At 42.0% G+C, this 19,304-nt stretch overlaps 1 protein-coding gene across 3 annotated transcripts in view; it reads right to left on the bottom strand.

Annotated features, from left to right (window-relative positions):
• Positions 1-19,304, bottom strand: part of STXBP6 (syntaxin binding protein 6) — a 222,264-nt gene that overhangs the window by 154,925 nt on the left and 48,035 nt on the right. For all 3 annotated transcript variants that reach the window (XM_074365698.1, XM_045522637.2, XM_010963022.3), the window contains one exon: positions 2,236-2,424. In XM_074365698.1, the coding sequence (XP_074221799.1) occupies positions 2,236-2,389 (154 nt within the window). In that variant the 5' untranslated portion in view covers positions 2,390-2,424. Of the gene's footprint in view, positions 1-2,235; positions 2,425-19,304 lie in introns of those variants that run through there.

Genomic DNA, 19,304 nt, shown 5'->3' with positions numbered 1-19,304 from the left:
CACACCAGCTCTTTCCAGACCCAGTGAGACCCCACTTTTCCTGCAGCTCTAGGTTCTCCCAAATCCTCCCCACACATGCTTTCACATCACTGTATTTTTCCTCTTTAACCTCTTCCCAGTTCATAATTTTGTTTACTTTAGTGAGTAATGTATATACATCTACTGCTCCTTTCCCACCAAACAAGGTAAACTTCGTGAGTTTGTCTCCTAACTGACCCCCCAGCACCGCGAGCGCTCAGCACACTAAAAGTGCTTAATAAATATTTGAGTAATTAATAACTTGCTAATTAAAACAATACCTGACCAGAGATGGGACTGTTAGCCCTCTATGCTTCGTGTAAGTTAGAAAATAAAGGTGGCTGCTTCTTTCTCAATTATATAAAAGATCAAACTGCCAAAAACTTGGTGTCAAAGTTGCCTGGCTTTCCTCTGCCCTAGTTTCCGTTAAACCAGCTACTTAAATGTCAGACCTCCTCTATCAACCTAACCCCTCGAAATTCAAATCTATGAAAAGGATGAAGACTTTCAGAACAAAAGACTCTCCTCTATTAGAATGCAACCAAAAAAGCAATTATCATAGTTTCAGACTTTAAACCTGAAGGTCTGTGTAACTTGTAAAGAAAATGCAGTTATCCAACAAGCGCCAGGTCACTACCTCCCCTGGCAGGGCTGCGGTCATGCTATTTCAATGGCAGGAGGCAGTGAGAGGCCCCGCATCACTCTTGCAGACTTCATGATCAGAAGCAGGCTGACAAGAGCACGTGCCTCAAGGGCAAACAAAACCACCCTCTTTTTCAGTTTCAGGCAAAACTCTAGGGGCTTCTAGACCATCCACCTTTTCTGCAACTACCCATCTTCAAGAAATCTCAATTATACACTGAGAAAATAGAACGTAATAAAACTAGAATCACTGTGTCCATGCTCGTCCCATGTTCAGCTCAGCCCAAATATAAAACAAAATTCACTTGAATGCATACTGCTCATGACTGATGCAAGCAAAAACTCCAGAATTGACACTTTGAAATGTGAAAACACTTTTAAGACCTGAATCTCATTAAGAAAATACGAGGAAGGTATTTGGAAAGGTGATTTCCTTAGATATTAATTGAGCCCCTATTATATGACAAGCACTGCCCAGCACACTAAAGGATTGGAAATGTCCAACAATCACCAAATTTTATAACCTGAGAAAGAGAGACCAATATTTCAAAGTTAACTCTCTCACACTCGTTTAGATAAAAGCTTTCTTCTAACCACTTAAAAGGCCTTCTTACTGAAGGGCTATGTTCTCATCTCATTTTAAACTAAGACAGTCTTATCATCTTTACATGTTCTTTCTAGAAAAATGTTATCTCTACCCTAAAATAAATTCTAATAAGCTTAAATGATCAGAGGCTTAATTCTTTAAAAAAGCTAAAAATGTCCAAAAATAAAGTTGTATTCCCAAGCCACAATTGAAGAAAATTGGGAAAAAGATGCATTAGGGTAAGCGTAATTCTTCCAGTGCCCAGTTACAAGAAATATCAGAAATATTACAAAAGCCCCAGGTGCTCAGATTAGCATCACCCACAACTCTATGGAAAACTTATCCAAATTTTATCTCAAAACACTTGGTATGACTCCACAGGGAAGCCCACAGATCTCCCACAAACACAAACAGAAAGAGAAAAAAAAATAATCCCACAAAATTCTAAGCGTAAGAGAACAGATGCCTCTTTCTGACAAGGAACAGCTGTCAGGCAAAGCTGTGATTTACGAGCTGGGTCTACTTGCTCATATTCCATAACGTGTCAATATTTATCTTGAGACAAACTATTACTGATTATTGGCAACTGTGAAGAGAAAGAAAAGTCCATGGAACTCAGGCTGTTAGTAGTAACAATTATGCAAACTCCAGGAGCAGTTCTGAAACAAAAATCTCAGAGAAGAGCCCGTTTTGTGTCGGGGCCCTGGTGAAGGAAAAGGATGGACAAAGGGATGTGTCTGCCAACCCCTTTACGGAAGCTCTTAATGAAACAGAAAACACATTACAATTGAATTTCATTACCTCTTCAGACAAGGCAACCTCAAAAGCCGACGTGGCACGAGTAAATACAGATCAGAGAAGGCAACAGAGAACGGGGGATGGGTGGAGGTCGCATCCAAACCTGAGGATACAACCCTCCTGGATATCTTAGCATTAACTGCTTTACAACAGAAGCTGTTTCAGTAATATTCACATCTGATTTTCATTACCTGATAGGCAGATGTATGTTAAATATTCGCCTTGACCCCCAGTTGCCAAGAAAGGAATCTTTTTCTTTGTCCTCCTCTTGACTTGGACAGCTCCCAGCATCCTTTCATCCAGCGGAGCAAAAATTTCCTTGCTGATGGCAGATTTGGCGCTCATTGTAGACCAAGGGAGCAGAGCACTCAGGGAGTTTTCTAGAGAAGAACAAGCAAAGGCAGGTTGAAACCGGCAATATTGTCAGAGGCCATGTAAGAACGAGCACCAAGTCGATTTGCAGGTGAAGAAAATTTTCAATTGGTGGTCTAACCTCTCACTTGCTTGAAATGTATCAGAGAATCATTAAAAGCAAGAGCTTCACATAGATAATAAATGGTGATAAAAGTACTGACAGAAAGGGAATTCAGATTTCCTCGCTGAAAATGACAAACGCCATGTAAGATGAGCAGCACAAAATGGGATCTGGAAGACAGGCCAGTCTCTGACCCACCTGCACCTGACTGTAACTGACAAGTGGTACCCACCCCATTCCCATCCTGTAAGGACCACGGTTTCAAATTTCCAGCCGAGAGGTCTTTCCACTGTCTAACCATCTTCCAGGTCAAGAGGTTCCTCAGGTAACTTCAAAATCTCCTTTAACTCTAACGTAAACCCATTTCCCTAATTCCATTCATAGCAGAAATAATTATATCATCTTCCACATGATAAGTATACACGCAATAGAAGACCATTAACTTAATCACCCTTCAGCTGCTTTGGAGCAGGCTAAGAAATTAATTCTTATTTGTATTTGTTGGCATCTTTCAACAGGTGCTATTTTCCAGTGCTCCTCTCCCTCTAGATGCCATGCTCTGGACCCCTGCCAAATTCTCCAGTTTTCTTCAGCCAAAGTGGACACAGAATTCTTAAAAAAAAAAAAAAGAAGTCTGACTAACGCCAAGTATTTTGGAAATGTGACCCAGCAGTTCCCACATGTCATGCTCCTGTGGTTAACTGGCAGTGTGTGCCCAATAATTAAGAAAATAAAGCAGCATGTTGCTGACTCACAATGAGTCTCCCCTCTCCCCTACCCCCAAATTTACATATATACAGTCCCCATGTTATATTTGGTTTTCCAAAGTTGTACTTCCCTCAAGGTCTTAATTTTGCTTCTTTGTGTTTATTATATTGAAGGTCAAGCTTAATCTTAACGCTATCATCGAAAAACTCAACTGTAACTTGAGTAAGCATCTTCCATTCCATCATCCTAGTCAGAGACTATGTCTTAATCAGTAACCGACATTTGTTCAAGCAATTAACAAATCAGGACTAAAGATGCAGAGAGGACCTGTGGGTTGGTCAGGCAGGCTGTACAGAGTACTCAGACATCCTGCATAGGGATCTACAGTGCAGCAAGATACGGTAACAGCAGCTCAAAGAGCTGATCAACTTGCTGTAAAATTGAGCCAGCTGGTAAACAATCACCTATTCTGTGCCACTTCAATGCTCAGTATTAGAGATACAAGAAATAACTAAGAAATAGTCCCTGTTCTCCAGGAGTTGACCACTGACTACATCAAAGGTTTCCCTTAAGTCCAGGTGATTTATAATGGAAGACCATGGAAACATCCTTCCCAATGCAAGATTCACAAATGCAACCAACATAGCCATCCACCTGCAACCTTAGGGCAGGAAAGAGATATATTTTAAAAAAAAAAATTTCTCTAGTTAAAGAAATTTCTCCTAGTTTCAATTTTGTAATAGAACAGGTTTTCTTAATGGCACCAAGAATAAAGAATACAAAGTGTTGCTTTTTATTATCTAGCTATACCTCTGTCTACATATTAGAGCTCTGTGGCCAGATCTATGTGCTCAGATCATGACATTTTATCATTGCCACCAGGTTCTTCATACTGGTGAGAACAAAATGACAACAGTGTAGGGGGACCTGCTTCTCAGTGTGCTGACCTCTAACTGATACCCTGACAAACAGAAATTCCCCTGCCATGATCTACACCGTGACTTTCCAAGGCAAGGTTTTATAATTTACAGGGACATTTCTTTAAAAAGAGAGAAACATGTACTAGTTCTTTTCTAGCTCCAAGGCCTCCCACCTCTCACCATTTGGGAAACACGTGAAAAAGAAAGCCAGTGGCAGCACAGTGGCTTCAAATGTCCTGTAATCAATGTAGAAAGTCATCTTCCCAAACTCATCGGGCTTCCCAACGATGGCATGACTTTTGCTTTTGCAACTCAGATTCACATTTTTTCATATAAAAAATAAAAGACACTCTGAACTTATAGACACTGAACAAATGTGGCCATCCATACCAGAAACTCAACTTTATTTACCAAAGCCTTGCTTTTCTCCTTCATTGGTATGAAACCCTCTACATGTGGATAAACAGTCTAATACATGGAAGGCTCTGTACAAAGTGTTATCAGGATGAGGAATTTATATGCTTCACCCTCAGGAAAGTCACTAGTAGGAGATTATCAGGCTCATTTTTATGGGAAATTGTCTCCAGGTTTTGTTCAGGACGAGGATACTAACAGACCTGTGTGACTGGAGCACCTGTGTATGTTTTTAACACCACCCCAGAACCGGGAATGGACGGCAGATTAGGAGAGCAAGAATCAGAGAGTAAAAGGGATACTGCTGTAGCTTCATGGCAATCATCTCTGAATGTCTCCCAAACCTGACTGCACATCTCAACTTGGCAAGGAGAGCGTTGCAAAACTGCAGACCCACGGGCCTTGCCTTCCACCTGACCAAATCAGAATCTTGAGATCTGTATTTTAAACAACCCCCTAACCGGCTCTCCTGCAGCCACCCCAACACCTAATTTAAAAGCCGAGAGCCTGAGGAGGACCTATGGGAATGGGAGAATACAGAAAGAGTATGTACAGGATTTGTTCTCTCCATTTAAGCAACCAGCTTTATCAGGTCCTACATCTTCCTCCTGGTAAGTCAAAGTCCAGCCCATCGCTGGGACCTCTTTGTGAGGAAAACAAGATGAATACAGAGCAGCAGTGCCCCAATGACCACAGTGACTCCAACCGACATTACCCTGGAGGGGAGCAGGACATGCCACCCCAAAATACACTGCTTTGGCACATTGACTGATTTGAGCTGAAGGCATCTGAAAAAAAAAACACAACAAATGCAGGGAGGGGCTTTCTCTGAGTTCCCTTTATCTGTCTAGAGACAGATCCTCCAAAGAGAACTCAGTTTCTTCAGTCCCCTCTCCAGGAGTTTCATCCACAGGGAAGACTGACTCTTATCACAGGAGAGAGAGGAGACTAGAAGTGGACACCACACTCAGACACACTTTATTATGAACTGTCATATCTCCCACTTAATCTTCTAAGGGCCCTTCATCTTTTCTAAACATCATTTACTCTTCCTAAGAGGCTGACATCTCCCCTCCCCACCGGCCCTTTTCTCTAGTAAGATGGTATTTAGTCCTGAATTCTATAAGCCACCTCAGGAATTACTCATTTTTCCCAGGGTCTCTCCCATGTATGCATGAGGTAATAAACTTCCAATTGTTTTTCTCTAGTTAACCTGTCTTTTATTACAGGGGTCTCGGCTAAGAACTCAGAAGAGTACAGGAACAATCATTTATCTTCCACTACAACACCATGGAAGTTCTCTCTCTTCCCTGTCCACAGTTTCTAGAGGCTATAATTACAAAGTTTTCCCATCCAAGAAACCAACCTACAGCATCATTTGCAAGTCAAAGCAGCTGGCTGCCTTAAGTGGCAGCTGTGGAAACTAATCGTAGTTTGCTTTAAGCTCCCTCAAGTCTTTTCCTCTATCTTCTCACTTGAAGCCATCTAACGTATAACCACTTCTGTCACTCCCAGGGAATCCTCCTTTCCAGTAGGAGTTGTCAACTGAAACGACCGCACGGGTAGGGCAGATAAAGTACACAAGTAAAGGGGTGGGGAGGTGAGGTGTTTTTGTATTTCAACACTAACGTTTCCAGTACTTGAACTGACACTTGTACTGTGGTCAGGCGACAAGGAGGAGTGGCAGGGACTCCAGCAAATTAAAACCGCAGATGACCCGTGGTAGGGTGTTCGTTATCAGGCAGATGATTCTAAGTTGGTACAGCCTACAAGGCTTAAATATTTCTCACCTGAGAGGTAAGAGACACCTCTGGAGAAACAGAGCCACCATCTACCGAGCTTAATGTTACTAGAGAACTGATTAGTCTAACCTCATTAACGTTGCATGCTTAACATGCAATCTTCTGATCATGGTTACACTGTGTCAACACAAGTAATCTGGACTACATGACAGTTTTATTCCCACTATCAAGGAGTAACCAGAACCCCTGGTTTTAGACATCACCCTCTTAAACTAGTCACTGTGACTCAACCCTGAGGTAGAGGCACTCAAAATAAGCTGATAGCAAGTTTCAGAATTCTCCAAGTTAGCAGCAAACAGGATATCATCCTGGAATACTTTTGGGGAGAATCAATTGGTCTCCCCTAGTGCATGGGAACTCTAGTAAGGTGACCTCAAACAATTAGAAATAAGAGAAATAAGGTTGTTCTCGAAGATAGGACTTCTCTGCATTGCCACTTTGTTTTTGAAATTTCTCACGTGCAACTTTGACTCCTGCCTTTAACCTGCTGACACTAATCCTAAATCAAGCACCCAGCTCCCACTGCCATTCTGGTTTTAAATCCATGTATCTAGCTGCCAACTGAGCATTTCCACTGAGTTAATTTGGACTCAGTCTTGTCCCTCAAAACCTCCCAGTCCCCATAACTAACCAATCACCAAGGTCTGTGGATCTGATTTAATATTTCTGGACTCCACCAGTTATTTCCTCCTCATCCTCACATCCTCTGCCTTGGTCTAGGATCCTCATCATCCCTGGTTTGAATAATGTGGAAGCATCCTAAAAGAGCTCCAGTACCAACTCCCATCTTGCTCACAATGGTCCCTCTACACCATCCAATGTAATATTCTAAAGGATAAACAGGATTCAAGTTTAACTGTATTCAACTGTTTCTTCTCTAAGCCTCAGGTCCTGATGGAGAAACACAATTACCTTGACAAGGAACTGGGGAATGTTATAAATATTGAAACCAAAGTAGAGAAATGTTACATTGCTTCCCTTAACCCTACAGTATATAAATACTAAATGTTACAAGTCAGATATTATAGAATCATTAACCTTAGAGATAATCTAAAAAGTTAATTACACTCCAAAATCCAAAAACTTCACCTGGTAGCCAGAAAATATGCCACTTGTTATGTGATCAAAATCAATTTTATTTTTTCTGGTTTCATAAATTAAGGCCAGTGAGATAATTTGTGGCCAATTTAGCTACTTTATGAAAGTTTACTCAAGTAAGGGTTACTGGTTATTCTCAATATGCAAAATTTCTACTTAGACAACTTGGGTGAGATAGTTTTCAAGATGAAAACTTTAGGGGGTGTGGGTACAGATCATTGGTAGAGTACACACTTAGCATGTGTAAGGTCCTGGGTTCAATCCCCAGTATCTCGATTAAAAAATTAAAGGAAAAAAAATGAAAACTTCAGTCTCTCCATAGCCTGAGGATAAATTAGATAAATTAGACAAAAGTTTCAATCCACCACCCATTTTTTCCATGTAGTTCAAATACAACTCTTAGCTAAAAGTTGTAAGTAGAATCTAAAAAGGGAGTTGGATATGCCCTAGTGGTCAGATAACTATAATCTAGTAATGACATCACTACAAGTTCATCATTCTTTTCAGTAAAACAACAAAGGCTAAAGAAAGGGCTTGCCAAGGGTATAAAATGAGATGTGAGTTTGGGATCAATGGATAAACACTACTATTTATAAAATAGATAAACAACAAGGACCTACTGTATAGCACAGGGAACTATATTCAATTTCATGTAATGAGCTGTGGATCGGAGTCTGAAAAACTATATATATATAATATATGTACATGTATAGCCAAACCACTTTGCTGTACACCTGAAATTAACACTGCAAATTAACTACACGTCAACAAAAAACAATAATTAAAAAAAAAAAAGACGGGAATGGCAGACCAAGAACCCATACTTTAGACTTCACAAGATTTACAAGGATTGAGATTAAATCAGTAGTTCACACAGCAAATCCACAAAAAAATATCCCAGAGGGAGCCTGAAACTTTCAAACAGGAAAAATAAAAAATCTAAGTGTATGAATAACAGCTAAAAATATTCTCTATTCTGCCAGAAAAATATTCAGAGAAGCCAAAAAATACCTTAAAGGAGGAATTCCAAACAAAGACTCTGTACGTCGACATTAACTGTGGTGCCCAAATCCTGCTCACAGAGACTCGGGGGACCTGGGAGGCAGGGCCTAGGACTTGTTTTCTTGAAGATATCTTTGATATATTCTACTGTACATCCAGGTCCAGAACCATTCTCTTTGGGATTTTTTTCACCCTGTATTTAATGAATTATTTATAAAATAAATAAAAAGGCTCCATAAATATTTGGGGGGGAGTACATGGCCAATACTCCGTAAAGCTCTAGCAGTGAGTCACTGAAGTCTGCACAGCACTTCACAATATACAAAAACGCTTCCACACACAGTCCCAAGTATACAACCAAGACAGTACCTGAATGCATCTTCCAAAGTTTGCTTATTTTGTAAATTAGAATCTTTAGGTATGTGCACTGACGAACTGTAAACTATGCCATTTTTAACCCATCCTTACTGGTCTAAGGAAGTTATAATTCCTCTCTTACAGAGATTGGTATTTGAACTGAAATCTTTTGACCAGCACCTCCACTAAAGAAAAAAAGGAAATGCTGTGTGTCTTACACATGATGCATACTTACTTCAGATCCACTTTTTTTCAAAGCAAAACATTATTAAAAAACCTAAATATCCATCACTATCCAATATCCATTGGTAAAATGCAGTATAGCCCTTCCACCCAATGGAATATCACATAATGTTTAAAAATCATGGCATAGAGCTATACATAATGGCTTGAAAAAATGAATGTAAAATTGTATGTGTGTATTGATATGCACAAAAAGATGTCTAGAAAAAAGTCTGCTGAAATGTTAATATGATTCTCTCTGGATTTTGACACAAAAAAAACAGGTCCAAGATTCTGCAGGGCAGTATTCTTAATCCACTATAACTGGACCACAGTGCTCCTTAAAAATGTCATTTTTGAGGTACACTCTTTCTCCCCAACCTGGAAGACATATCAAAATCTATTTTACTGAGATCCAATTATCAGCCTACCCAACTCTGTTTCCAACTCCAGTCCAGGCCTGGTGTTAGGACTCCCAAAGGTGAAACTGGATAAATTCCCATCTTCAAAGAGTTGTGAGAAAGGAGAGCAAATGCTGTGAACAGTTACAACGAGGCCTGGAAGTGATTTTTTGTGAGAAGTAAATGGCACCTTTCCCCTAAGCCAATGTAGCTCCATACCGGGGCCCGTGACATGTGAACTTAACACCGAGCAGGTGTCAGCCTGCCCCTGCTCCCTTGGACACACGCCGTTGGAGCAGTGCAAATATAGCACGACCATACACAGCACCCCTGGTCATGATGCTCAGCTCTTTAAGGAAAAGCAGCAGCCCTTTTCTACCATCAGGCTGCCAAATACCCTAAGACCTGGTTGGGTTTCACTTCCGTGTATATACTAGCCCTCCTCTTGTAAGAGACATTATGTTCACAGGATCCTCCAAGCCAGTGACTCATGCCTGCTTCAATTATAAACCTAAACTATTGTCATCTCCTCTTTCCTTGTTTATATATTCAGCAAGCACATTCTTGTCAGTTAATATCCAAAGAACAAATCCTGCTCTATACCCAGACCATAAGGCTCGTCTTTACACAAGTTTATTTATATGGTGAGTGGATTTTTGAACCACCTTGTCAATCACTTCCTAACTTTAACAAATGATATGACAAAACCCGAAAACAACATTACCAACCACAAACAAAGATGCCAGGAGTATGCCATTTGGAGGGTTTGTTCAGTTGAGATGGAGATTTCATAAAGCATCGCCCATTTTAAAGCATTCGTTTTAAAACAGAGCCTCCACATTCACAAGCATAAATTTCAAGGACCAGTGAAGTTCCACAGTCCCCATACCTCGATTCTACAGGGAAGAAATAAATTACCAGAGGGAAAGGCAGGTTGGGGTGCACTCAACTGGATTACGCCAGGATTATCATCAATCCAAAGTGTGAGGGGGCCTCAGAAATGAATTTAACCATATCAGAGGAAGAAGAAAGGGCTGTAAAAGAAATTGAACCCAAAGGAGCTTGAACTGGCAGCATCTCCCAATGTTTGAGTACTCATGTCACTGTGGTGCCCCACGGCTCGTTGGCAAACTAAGAAAACAGGATGTTGGCCTGAGACCATTGTTTGTAGACAACACCGGTAATACAAATCTATCCCAACCAAATACGGACAAAGCCACACAAGGACTGACAACACGAAAATAAACATTTCAGTTGTGCGCGATGTTCTGTACTGCTTGCTGAATTAGTACACTTCTTTTCCTCACATTGAAGCTGGAAGTGGGGGAAACACTAAACCCACACATGAAAGGAAGGGGAAGACGCAGGTAGTGTGGTGCAGGTGTTTTCCCTTTTAGAGGAGGGGCTTGATTTATACCGAAGTTTACAACTAAAGTTATGGGTAAAAAAAAAAAAAAAAGGACCAAACACATCAACCATTAAAAACAAAGAAACAAACAGATGAAATAAATCCTCCAACAAGGATAAAATGAGTCTTCCTATCAGCTGTTTGTTAAATCATAGGTAAATTATAAGTTCTCTTGATTCAGCTATTTCTACTTTAGAACAGACTTGAGAATGTAACACTAAAAAGATAATGAGCCTTTAAAAAGACCCTCCATTTTTTAAGTGTATGAAACCTATAAAAACTGAAAATATAGTTGAAACAAGTTTATGTATTGTCTAAAAATCTAAAACTCACAACGAAACTTCTCAAAATATTCTCTAAATCATCAGTTTTAAGAGTATTTCCTACTTGAATCCCTTATTTGGAGAATATCATCACTTCATCATTTCTTGAAAGAGTTTCAATTAGTTTTCTGTAATTGATGTTTTGTCAGTGTTACACTCTGACATGAAGTCTTTCACAGCAATGAGGGGCACCGAAGAAATGTGACACATTCGGGAGCCCTGTTACATATTTACCTTGTCAACTTAAAAGACAAGGCACTTTTGGGAGGAGGGTGTAGCTCAGTGGTAGAGTGCATGCTTAGCATGCACGAGGTCCTGGGTTCAACCCGCAATACCTCCACTAAAATTTTTTTTAAATAAAAATAAAAATAAAATTTAAAAGATAAGGCACTCTGTCCTTCAATGGCTGAATTTCACGAGTGAAATTTTCAATAAGGTCATTAAACTATTCTCATACGGACCTAGCCAAGGATTGTAATTTCAACTTTAATCAGTCTCCCCAGTGGTCAACTGAATGACTTTGTGCCTACACAGTATAATCTGAACAGTGCTGGAAAGATTTCCACCCAAGCCTCCAAAGCTTTCCCCATCAGCACCTCAAATGCGACATGAGGCACACACACTTAAACATGGGACTTTGGTATTTGAAAGTCCTCATTAGTATGTTTTATAAGTGGGAGGGAGGGAAGGAAAGTTTCCATTTTATAGATGAAGAAACTAAGGCACAGAGTAATTAAGTAAGTTGCTCTAGGTCACACAGCTTTTCAAAGGCAGAGTTGGGATTTGAACCTAGGAAGCGTGATCCTAAGAGTCTTTGCTCTCCCTCACCATCTCCTATTGAAGAAATTAAAAAGGACGGAAAAGATGAGATAGAAACGTATTCCAGGTAAATCAAGACAAAACTCATCTGCTTCACAGTTTTGCCTCTGATCAGCCTTACTTTCAAGAGGACAGGATACTGTTATCATCCCTGTCCAGTAACTACAAAGATAATGAATCAGGCTGTAATTTCAAATCATTCTTTCTGGATATCTGTTCATCTTGAGTGTGCAGGTCATACTGTGTAACTGGAAAAGAGGATCATGTAATCTAGTTAGAATAGAGCTTGTTTTGATTCCACAAATTAAAAACTGGGTTGTTGAGAAGACATTAGCAGAGAGAGTCTACAATAAATCCTGATCTCCATAAACAGGACAATGCCCACTGAAGCCTCACCACAGCTGTTTGCCACCCTCTTTTGGAGACCAGCCATTTACAACAGGAGTCAGCTCCTGGGAGGATCTTGGATGGCTGCCACCAGGCAGTTTTATGAACCTTGTAGGCTATTTTCCAAACCGGAAAAGGCTTAAAAATGAAAGGCACAGATTTCAAAGGTTTCTGCTGGTTCTCAGGGGAAACTCCTCTTTCCACTTCCTGTGCTGTATTAGCCCCCTCTGGTATTTCAAAAGCACAACTTGGACCCTCCTTGTTACCTCATAGCCCACACTCTTTCTGCGTCTTCCATCTTCCACTGCCAGTGCTCCAAGCCACCACAGCTGCTTCCCTAGAAGCAATGACCCCAGCTTCACAAATCTGAAAGTCTTGGCAAGAGGACTTCCATCTCAACAAGACCTTCCAAACCAACCACCATCCCTTGACATCTCTGGGGGCCCTACTCACCAGTAGCTCATTCAGTAGAAAGATGTGGGCAAGTTAGTAGGTCGGTATTCTTGAGCTTGCAGATTCAACAGATGGAAGTGATATAGTTATTGTCTAGATCATCCAATTCTCTTCCTTACATCACAAGGAAACTGAAGTCCAGAGATTCCCACATCATCCAACTAAAGAGTAGCAAGCCCGAGATTAGGGCTAGCCACTGTTCTCCACTTTTCTGCAATGCTTTTTCAAGTAGAAGCTGTTAGAGCAACCCGAAGCTCGTGGAAGGTGAGAGTAGGAAGTATGTCAACAGAGAAGGGGAAAGAGAGAGAAGACATCACTAACTGCACTGGGGACTCCTCTCAGAGTCATCTTTTTTCTTATGAATTGGTATGAAATTTAGTGTTAGACTAGAGTATCTCTAGCCCATAGATTTCTCAACCTCAACTTTTGGCTATCACCTTCTCTTCTCTTGAATTTTCACAGTTTATGTTTGCTCATTTGGCTGTCAAGGCCAAAAGCAACGATGGTCTGCCCAAGTGGAATAGCCTAAGACAGTCCAAGAAGCACAGAGTTGTTTTGGCCGAGTCCCAAGCCACAGGGCTCTATGCTGACCCCAACTAATAGGAGGAGCCCGTCCTACAGACTCAGTGCTCTGAGCCGCTGGAAGGAGAACACACCCTGGGCCAAGGCACAAGTCCATCATCATTCTGGGAATTAATGCTCTGGATTAGGGGGGTCTCCTGAAAGCACATGCTAACCATGCCAAGAGCCTGGATCAGCTGTTGTAAGGGTGCCTCAGTACCTATTCCAGGCCCTGGGATACAGCAGGGTGGGAAAATGGGAATCTGCCAAGCCCCGTTCTTGTCTTTGGAACTGCACCCTTCAGCTGCAGTACAGAACCACCACCAGGTGCCTGCAATCTGTAATCAGTGCTCTATTAAAATGCTCTCAGAAATGCCAAAATTACCCTGATTTCCACACGCAGCTGCACAAGGTCCTGCTGGGTAACTGAAGAGTCTCTCCAGGTTCACTCGAGACTCCCCGGAAGCAACCAACTATAGAATGCCTTGGTTGGGATCCAGCATCCAATCAACAGTGACATCCCCACATAAGAGGGATGGGTGGGCAGGCGGGCATCCATGTTCTATGTTTGGGGAGGCCACAGAATAGCCTACAAATCCAGGTCAGACTCAAGGCCCATATGCAAATGCAGATTCTGTCCCATTCAATCAGCTCTTCTGTCATTCAGTGTCAACCCCATTCTTAATCAGCATGTTCCAGAAAACAACTAACTTCTGACCTAACCAGCTGTGCAGTGTTTGACAGGGAAAATCTACCAATTGACTGCTACTCTAATACTAACTCGGGTTAACATGACTGCAAGCGTATGATGTCACATGTTAGCAAACTGCAGAGATGTTCAAGTACGTATGCCAGCTCACCATTCAGAATCCAGGGCCAAGGCACAGTGGTCACTTCCTCCCCGTCTCAATCTTACAGATGCTGGGTGGTAAAAAGAAGGCTGGATTTGTCATCAGATGACCCAGATCTGAGAGCAGGCTTTGCCTTTACTTGATGAATAATTGCGGGTAAAATTCTCTATCTCTGACAGCCGAAAGTTTGTCTTTAAAATGGGATGATGCCACCCACTTCACAAGACTATCATGCAGGATGAAGGAAGAGGTTATGGAAATCAGCTCCCTGGACCAGCCTGCTCCTACCTGGGGTGCCCTGGTCCTTGAAAGACAGACGAGCATGTAAACAAGTCAGCCTACACTTGCAGCAGCATATACACATCGCAGTGTTATTTTACAAAGCTTCCCTCAGGTGTCATCCTATTGCATCTTCCCATCTTGTGAGGGAGGTTTCATCATCTCTCCTGGTCGGGTAAAGAGAATGAGGCTCAGAGAGGGGACCTACCTTGATGACTCTGCTAGACTCAGCCAGGAAAAAGATGGGTTTTCTTCCTGCATTCCTGTCCTATTTCCATTGTACCTCTCTGCCTCACCATGTGGGACTGCCAGCTTAAGCAGGAAAATGACAGAGCCAATTTAAGTCTGCCCCAATGTGGAGGAAGGGCTGTTACCCAAGGGAGGTGCAAGCTTGTGTAGACATTAAAAAAAAAAAAGGCGAGGGGAAGAAAAGAAAAAGCACACACAAGGAGCAGAGCTGGGTTAAGACACAGTCTTACTTATTCAGCATGCAACCCTGTCCCAGATACTGAGGATGCTCAGGGAGATGAGATCGTGGCAGTCCTTTCCCTCATGGAGCTTACATTCCAGTGGAGAAGAACAACCAACAAGCAAGCAATTCAGTGCAGCAGTTGAAAAGAACTCCTGTGGGAGTTAGACTGGTCCTGTGGGTTCGGCAATTAAGCAAAGGGATGAAGAATAACAGTCACTTTCACTCACCCTTCATGGTCAGACTGGGATGGAAATCGCGTCACATGGAAGCAAAGCTTTCCAAGACTTCTGAGAGGACATTCACCCAGCTTCGATGACTATTTCTGCTCCAGCATGTATTGTTCTTTATTATCAGAGGTAACAAAGGACTTCCACCCAGGGTTGGGACCTATCTTTCTTCCTTTGATACAATTTCACTGAGTAACTACCGTGACCTGGGCTCTGCACAAAGGATGCAGATGATAGACAAGCTAGATACATTCAAGGGAAAGAGTCCAGTTAAGGGGAAAGATAAGGACAACGGGCCACCCTGGACCAAATGAGGGGTGTGCAGCTGCTGCTCTGCGGCCACAGAAGATGCAGGCACTTTAATCCTTCTGAGGCTGGTGATCAGGAGGTACTCACTCTCTGAAGCCTATCCTTGAGATGTAATCAAAGAATTTAATTATGTTGACCAGCATAGATGACACAGGGGGATCCACTTCGATAGAAAGCCCTGGAAGCTGTTAACTCTGAGTGACCTGGACGCACACCTGGGCTTCCCTCTGGGATCCATGCCAGGGACATGCCCTGGATGCTTCGAGAGACAGACACAGCCAGATCTAAGGTGAGCACAGAAGACTCCCTGCAGGGACACACATCTGCACAGACCTTACACACTTCCAGAACAGCAAGGGGCAACTCTCTGTACATGTATGGGGGGAAAACGGTCACAGAGAAGCTGATACAGGAAAAAGGTGACTGAGACAAACATAAGCTCCTGAGATGTCCATTTGGTACTAAGTATGATGAGGAGGGTGGGAGGAGGGAAGCTGAAAGGTGAACTTTTAAAATGTTCATCCCCACCTGTTTACTGAAGTGGGGGTGGACAGACTCGAGGTCATCAATGGGTAGTTTTGAGAGAAATTTTCTTGGCCCACGTGCATTAAAAAATATATTTTTTTAATGTACAACAGATTTCTAGTTTCTCCTGAAAATTGGGAGGATTTGGCAACTCCTGGCCTGCAGCTGCCCCCATCCCCGCAATGTCTACAGTCTCAAATTCATCATCTCCACCACTCTTAAGCCCAAACTGAGGCTTAATGTCAACTGACCATCATCCAAGTTGCCCTGCTCTTCTTCTATCTGGCCTGTTGATTAAATTAATTCTGTCTAGTTCCTGAGTATGAAGAACCTGATGTAGATACTAAAGTAATAAGCATGACTAGGAAAGTTCTAAGAATACATAAGAGAGAGCACAGTTCAAAAAAAAAGTTACTGCCCAATGGGGAGGATCAAGAAATCATCCCATGAATTCTGGGGAATGAAACCCTTCTGGGGAAGGGTACCAAAGTAAACAAAAAACAAGTCAAATGTTCCTATCACATAGTTATCCTAGAAGTTTATAAACACCTTCTGTTCTCACCTCTCCCAACAAGCCAACTGCTCTGAGAAAGTGCCACCAAGCAGGCCCTAGAGCCACAAACACAAATAAAGTGAAATATGGATGATGGGGACACCTGCAGCCTCATACACAGCCAACCAGAAGCCACTTCTGGTATATTTATCAAACGCTCTGAAAACTGGCACAACAATTCCACACCTAAAGAAATCATCAAACAAGTGGGCAAGAACACATGTTCACGGATACTCATATACCTGATTGGTTTTCTTCAAACATGAGCCCGGTAGTTTTCTTTCACTAATGTCCTATTTAATCTCAATATAAACCTTAAAGAGACAGTGTTCCACAGAAATTTGGAGGCCTAATCCTCGAAACCTACCCACATTTTCATCCTTTGGACCAAGCACTTCATCGAATGTCTACTAGACTCCAAGTCTGTGCTAGACTTGAGACACGCACATGAGATGAGAGACACAGCAGGGTGGGCGTGGGCAGGAGACTTGGCAGGAAGGAGCTCAAACTGCAGGGGGATCTCATTAACCACTGCTGTCCTAAAGAACCCCGGCTTCATGTGGAGAGTTAAACATGTAAGATCTGCATTCTGTTTTTTTAAAAGAATGTTTATAGCTGGCCTTTCTCTCACAGCCCATGCAGTGGACTTCTTAGCTGTCTATGTTCACCTCGAAAATACCTAGAGAGCAATAAATGACATGATGCCAAACCACTGTTCCCAGGACAATCACCATCTGATTTACTCCCTGTATGATATATCTAACACTATACAGCATTACATACTTGGTCTGTTAATTCTCTGTGTGTGTGTGTGTGTGTGTGTGTGTGTGTGTGTGTGTGTTCCTATAACACAGATATCTTCCTGTGGCTCTGGATATACTGGTATCCATTTCTCATTGGGTAAGCCCAGCCCAACCCAGTAAAAGCTGGGAAGCTCTGAAAAGAAAGAGGACAGGGTTGGGAAGGGGAACTTTTACTACCTAAATTAAGACTAGATAAACAACATATGTTAAAAAAAATACTCCAATGCCTTAATTAGGCTAAAGTTATTTGGTGTTGGTTGATGGCTGAAGCATTCCTTGATGCTTGGTTATTTACGAAATGACTATGCTGATTTCCTCTATTCTAATTCCACCCTTCATTTATCATATAGTTCTTAATGGTATGTAAATATAAAGACATTACTCTACTTACTGAGGGAGAAGTGCAAATGATTAAGTGCAAATGCAAGTCATGTCAATACTGTGTAGAAAATGAAATTTTTCTTTTTTTTTTCCTATGCAATTAACTAAGAAGCCAGTGGAAATTAGCCAAGAAAGAATACTCAGAAATAAACAAGCTTGATTACGGAATCCAAGCCCCATAGATACCTACTCTATCTATTACAAAATTAGAGTGCTCAAAACTCTTAACAGGAGTGAGGGGGAAAAACATCCAAAAAGATTCTGGTTTGAGATGCAGCCACTGAGCTGATAATTCTATGTCACATCACTAGCTACTGAAGAACTCATAAAAAAAGAAAAGAAAAGAAAACTCTCCACAACCAGATTTTAACAAAGAAAGGCACAGGAAGAAAACAGAAGATTCCATGGTATTTCCAAAGATGCAGTCATTCAATAGCCAAAGACAACAACTCTATAGAGTACTTGTTTCTAGATGAGGGAACTCTTTTCATAGGAGTAGAGAAAAGGCAGCAAGTCAAGGGCTTAGGAGTAAGGGCTCCTCCGATTAACCTTACTACATCCAAGCATCTGGTTTCAGAATGCCAGCAAGAGGCTGCCCATCAGCGGATCTGGGCTCTGTTCTACCAGACAGAATACAGACTGAGTTGGTGACCAATGCAGGACGTGTCTTTCTCGCAGCGAGATTAAGAGGTAGACATTTCTTCTCCATTTTTAAAGTGAGAATTAAGATAGTCTCCACCACTGTACACAGCATGTGCTGCTGTCACACATAACATTTAGTCCACAGGGTCCAGAATGGCTAGGACTGTATCTGGAGAGAACTAGAGTTTAAATGGACACCACTGAGGGTGGTGGATTCAGACTGGATGGGATCCCATGACTGCTTCTTAATGTAGCAGCAGCTGACTGTGACTTTGGGGTGCTTTCTGTTGGGAGAGGGTAAGTGAATGTGTGCATTTACCTATGAGGATCAGCTTACATCAGAAGAGGGTATCTTTGAAACTAGGTGTAGGAAGTGAGTTATGAGCCAGGCAGGGAAGTGGCGTGCGGGACAGGTCACAACTCAGGATGCCTCGCTTCTCACTTGATGGTTCTCAGGGGAGCTGCCCAAACACCTACTTTTAAGAACCACGTGGGTGCACCTTCTCAGTCCAAGCTGAGTGCAACAGGAGAGGCCCTTGACCCAGGAAGAGTCAATCCAGCTACAATATGGCCTCACTTGAAAAGAGAACCTGGGCCCATCAGATTCTGGAAGAAAACAGCTAATGACCCAAAGAACACTGGGAGCTGAAGCTTTAAGTGTCGTCTATGATGCAGAGAGTGTCTGAGAGAAGACAGATTACAAATAAGGCAAAGTTACGGAGAAAATGGATCTGTAGATTGAGGAAAGGATGGTGCAGGTAAGTGGAGAGGAGGAGAGGAAGACAAGAGAGACAGGCAGAGGAGAGGGAGAGAGAAAGGGAAAGGAAACACTCAGAGCTCCCTGGGTGCACCCAGTTTTACAGTTCAT

This window comes from Camelus bactrianus, chromosome 6 (genome assembly GCF_048773025.1).
Source record: "Camelus bactrianus isolate YW-2024 breed Bactrian camel chromosome 6, ASM4877302v1, whole genome shotgun sequence".
Classification (NCBI taxonomy): Eukaryota; Metazoa; Chordata; class Mammalia; order Artiodactyla; family Camelidae; genus Camelus; species Camelus bactrianus.
The sequence above is the reverse complement of the archived record's forward strand: the minus strand, read 5'-3'. Positions and strand labels throughout refer to the sequence as shown.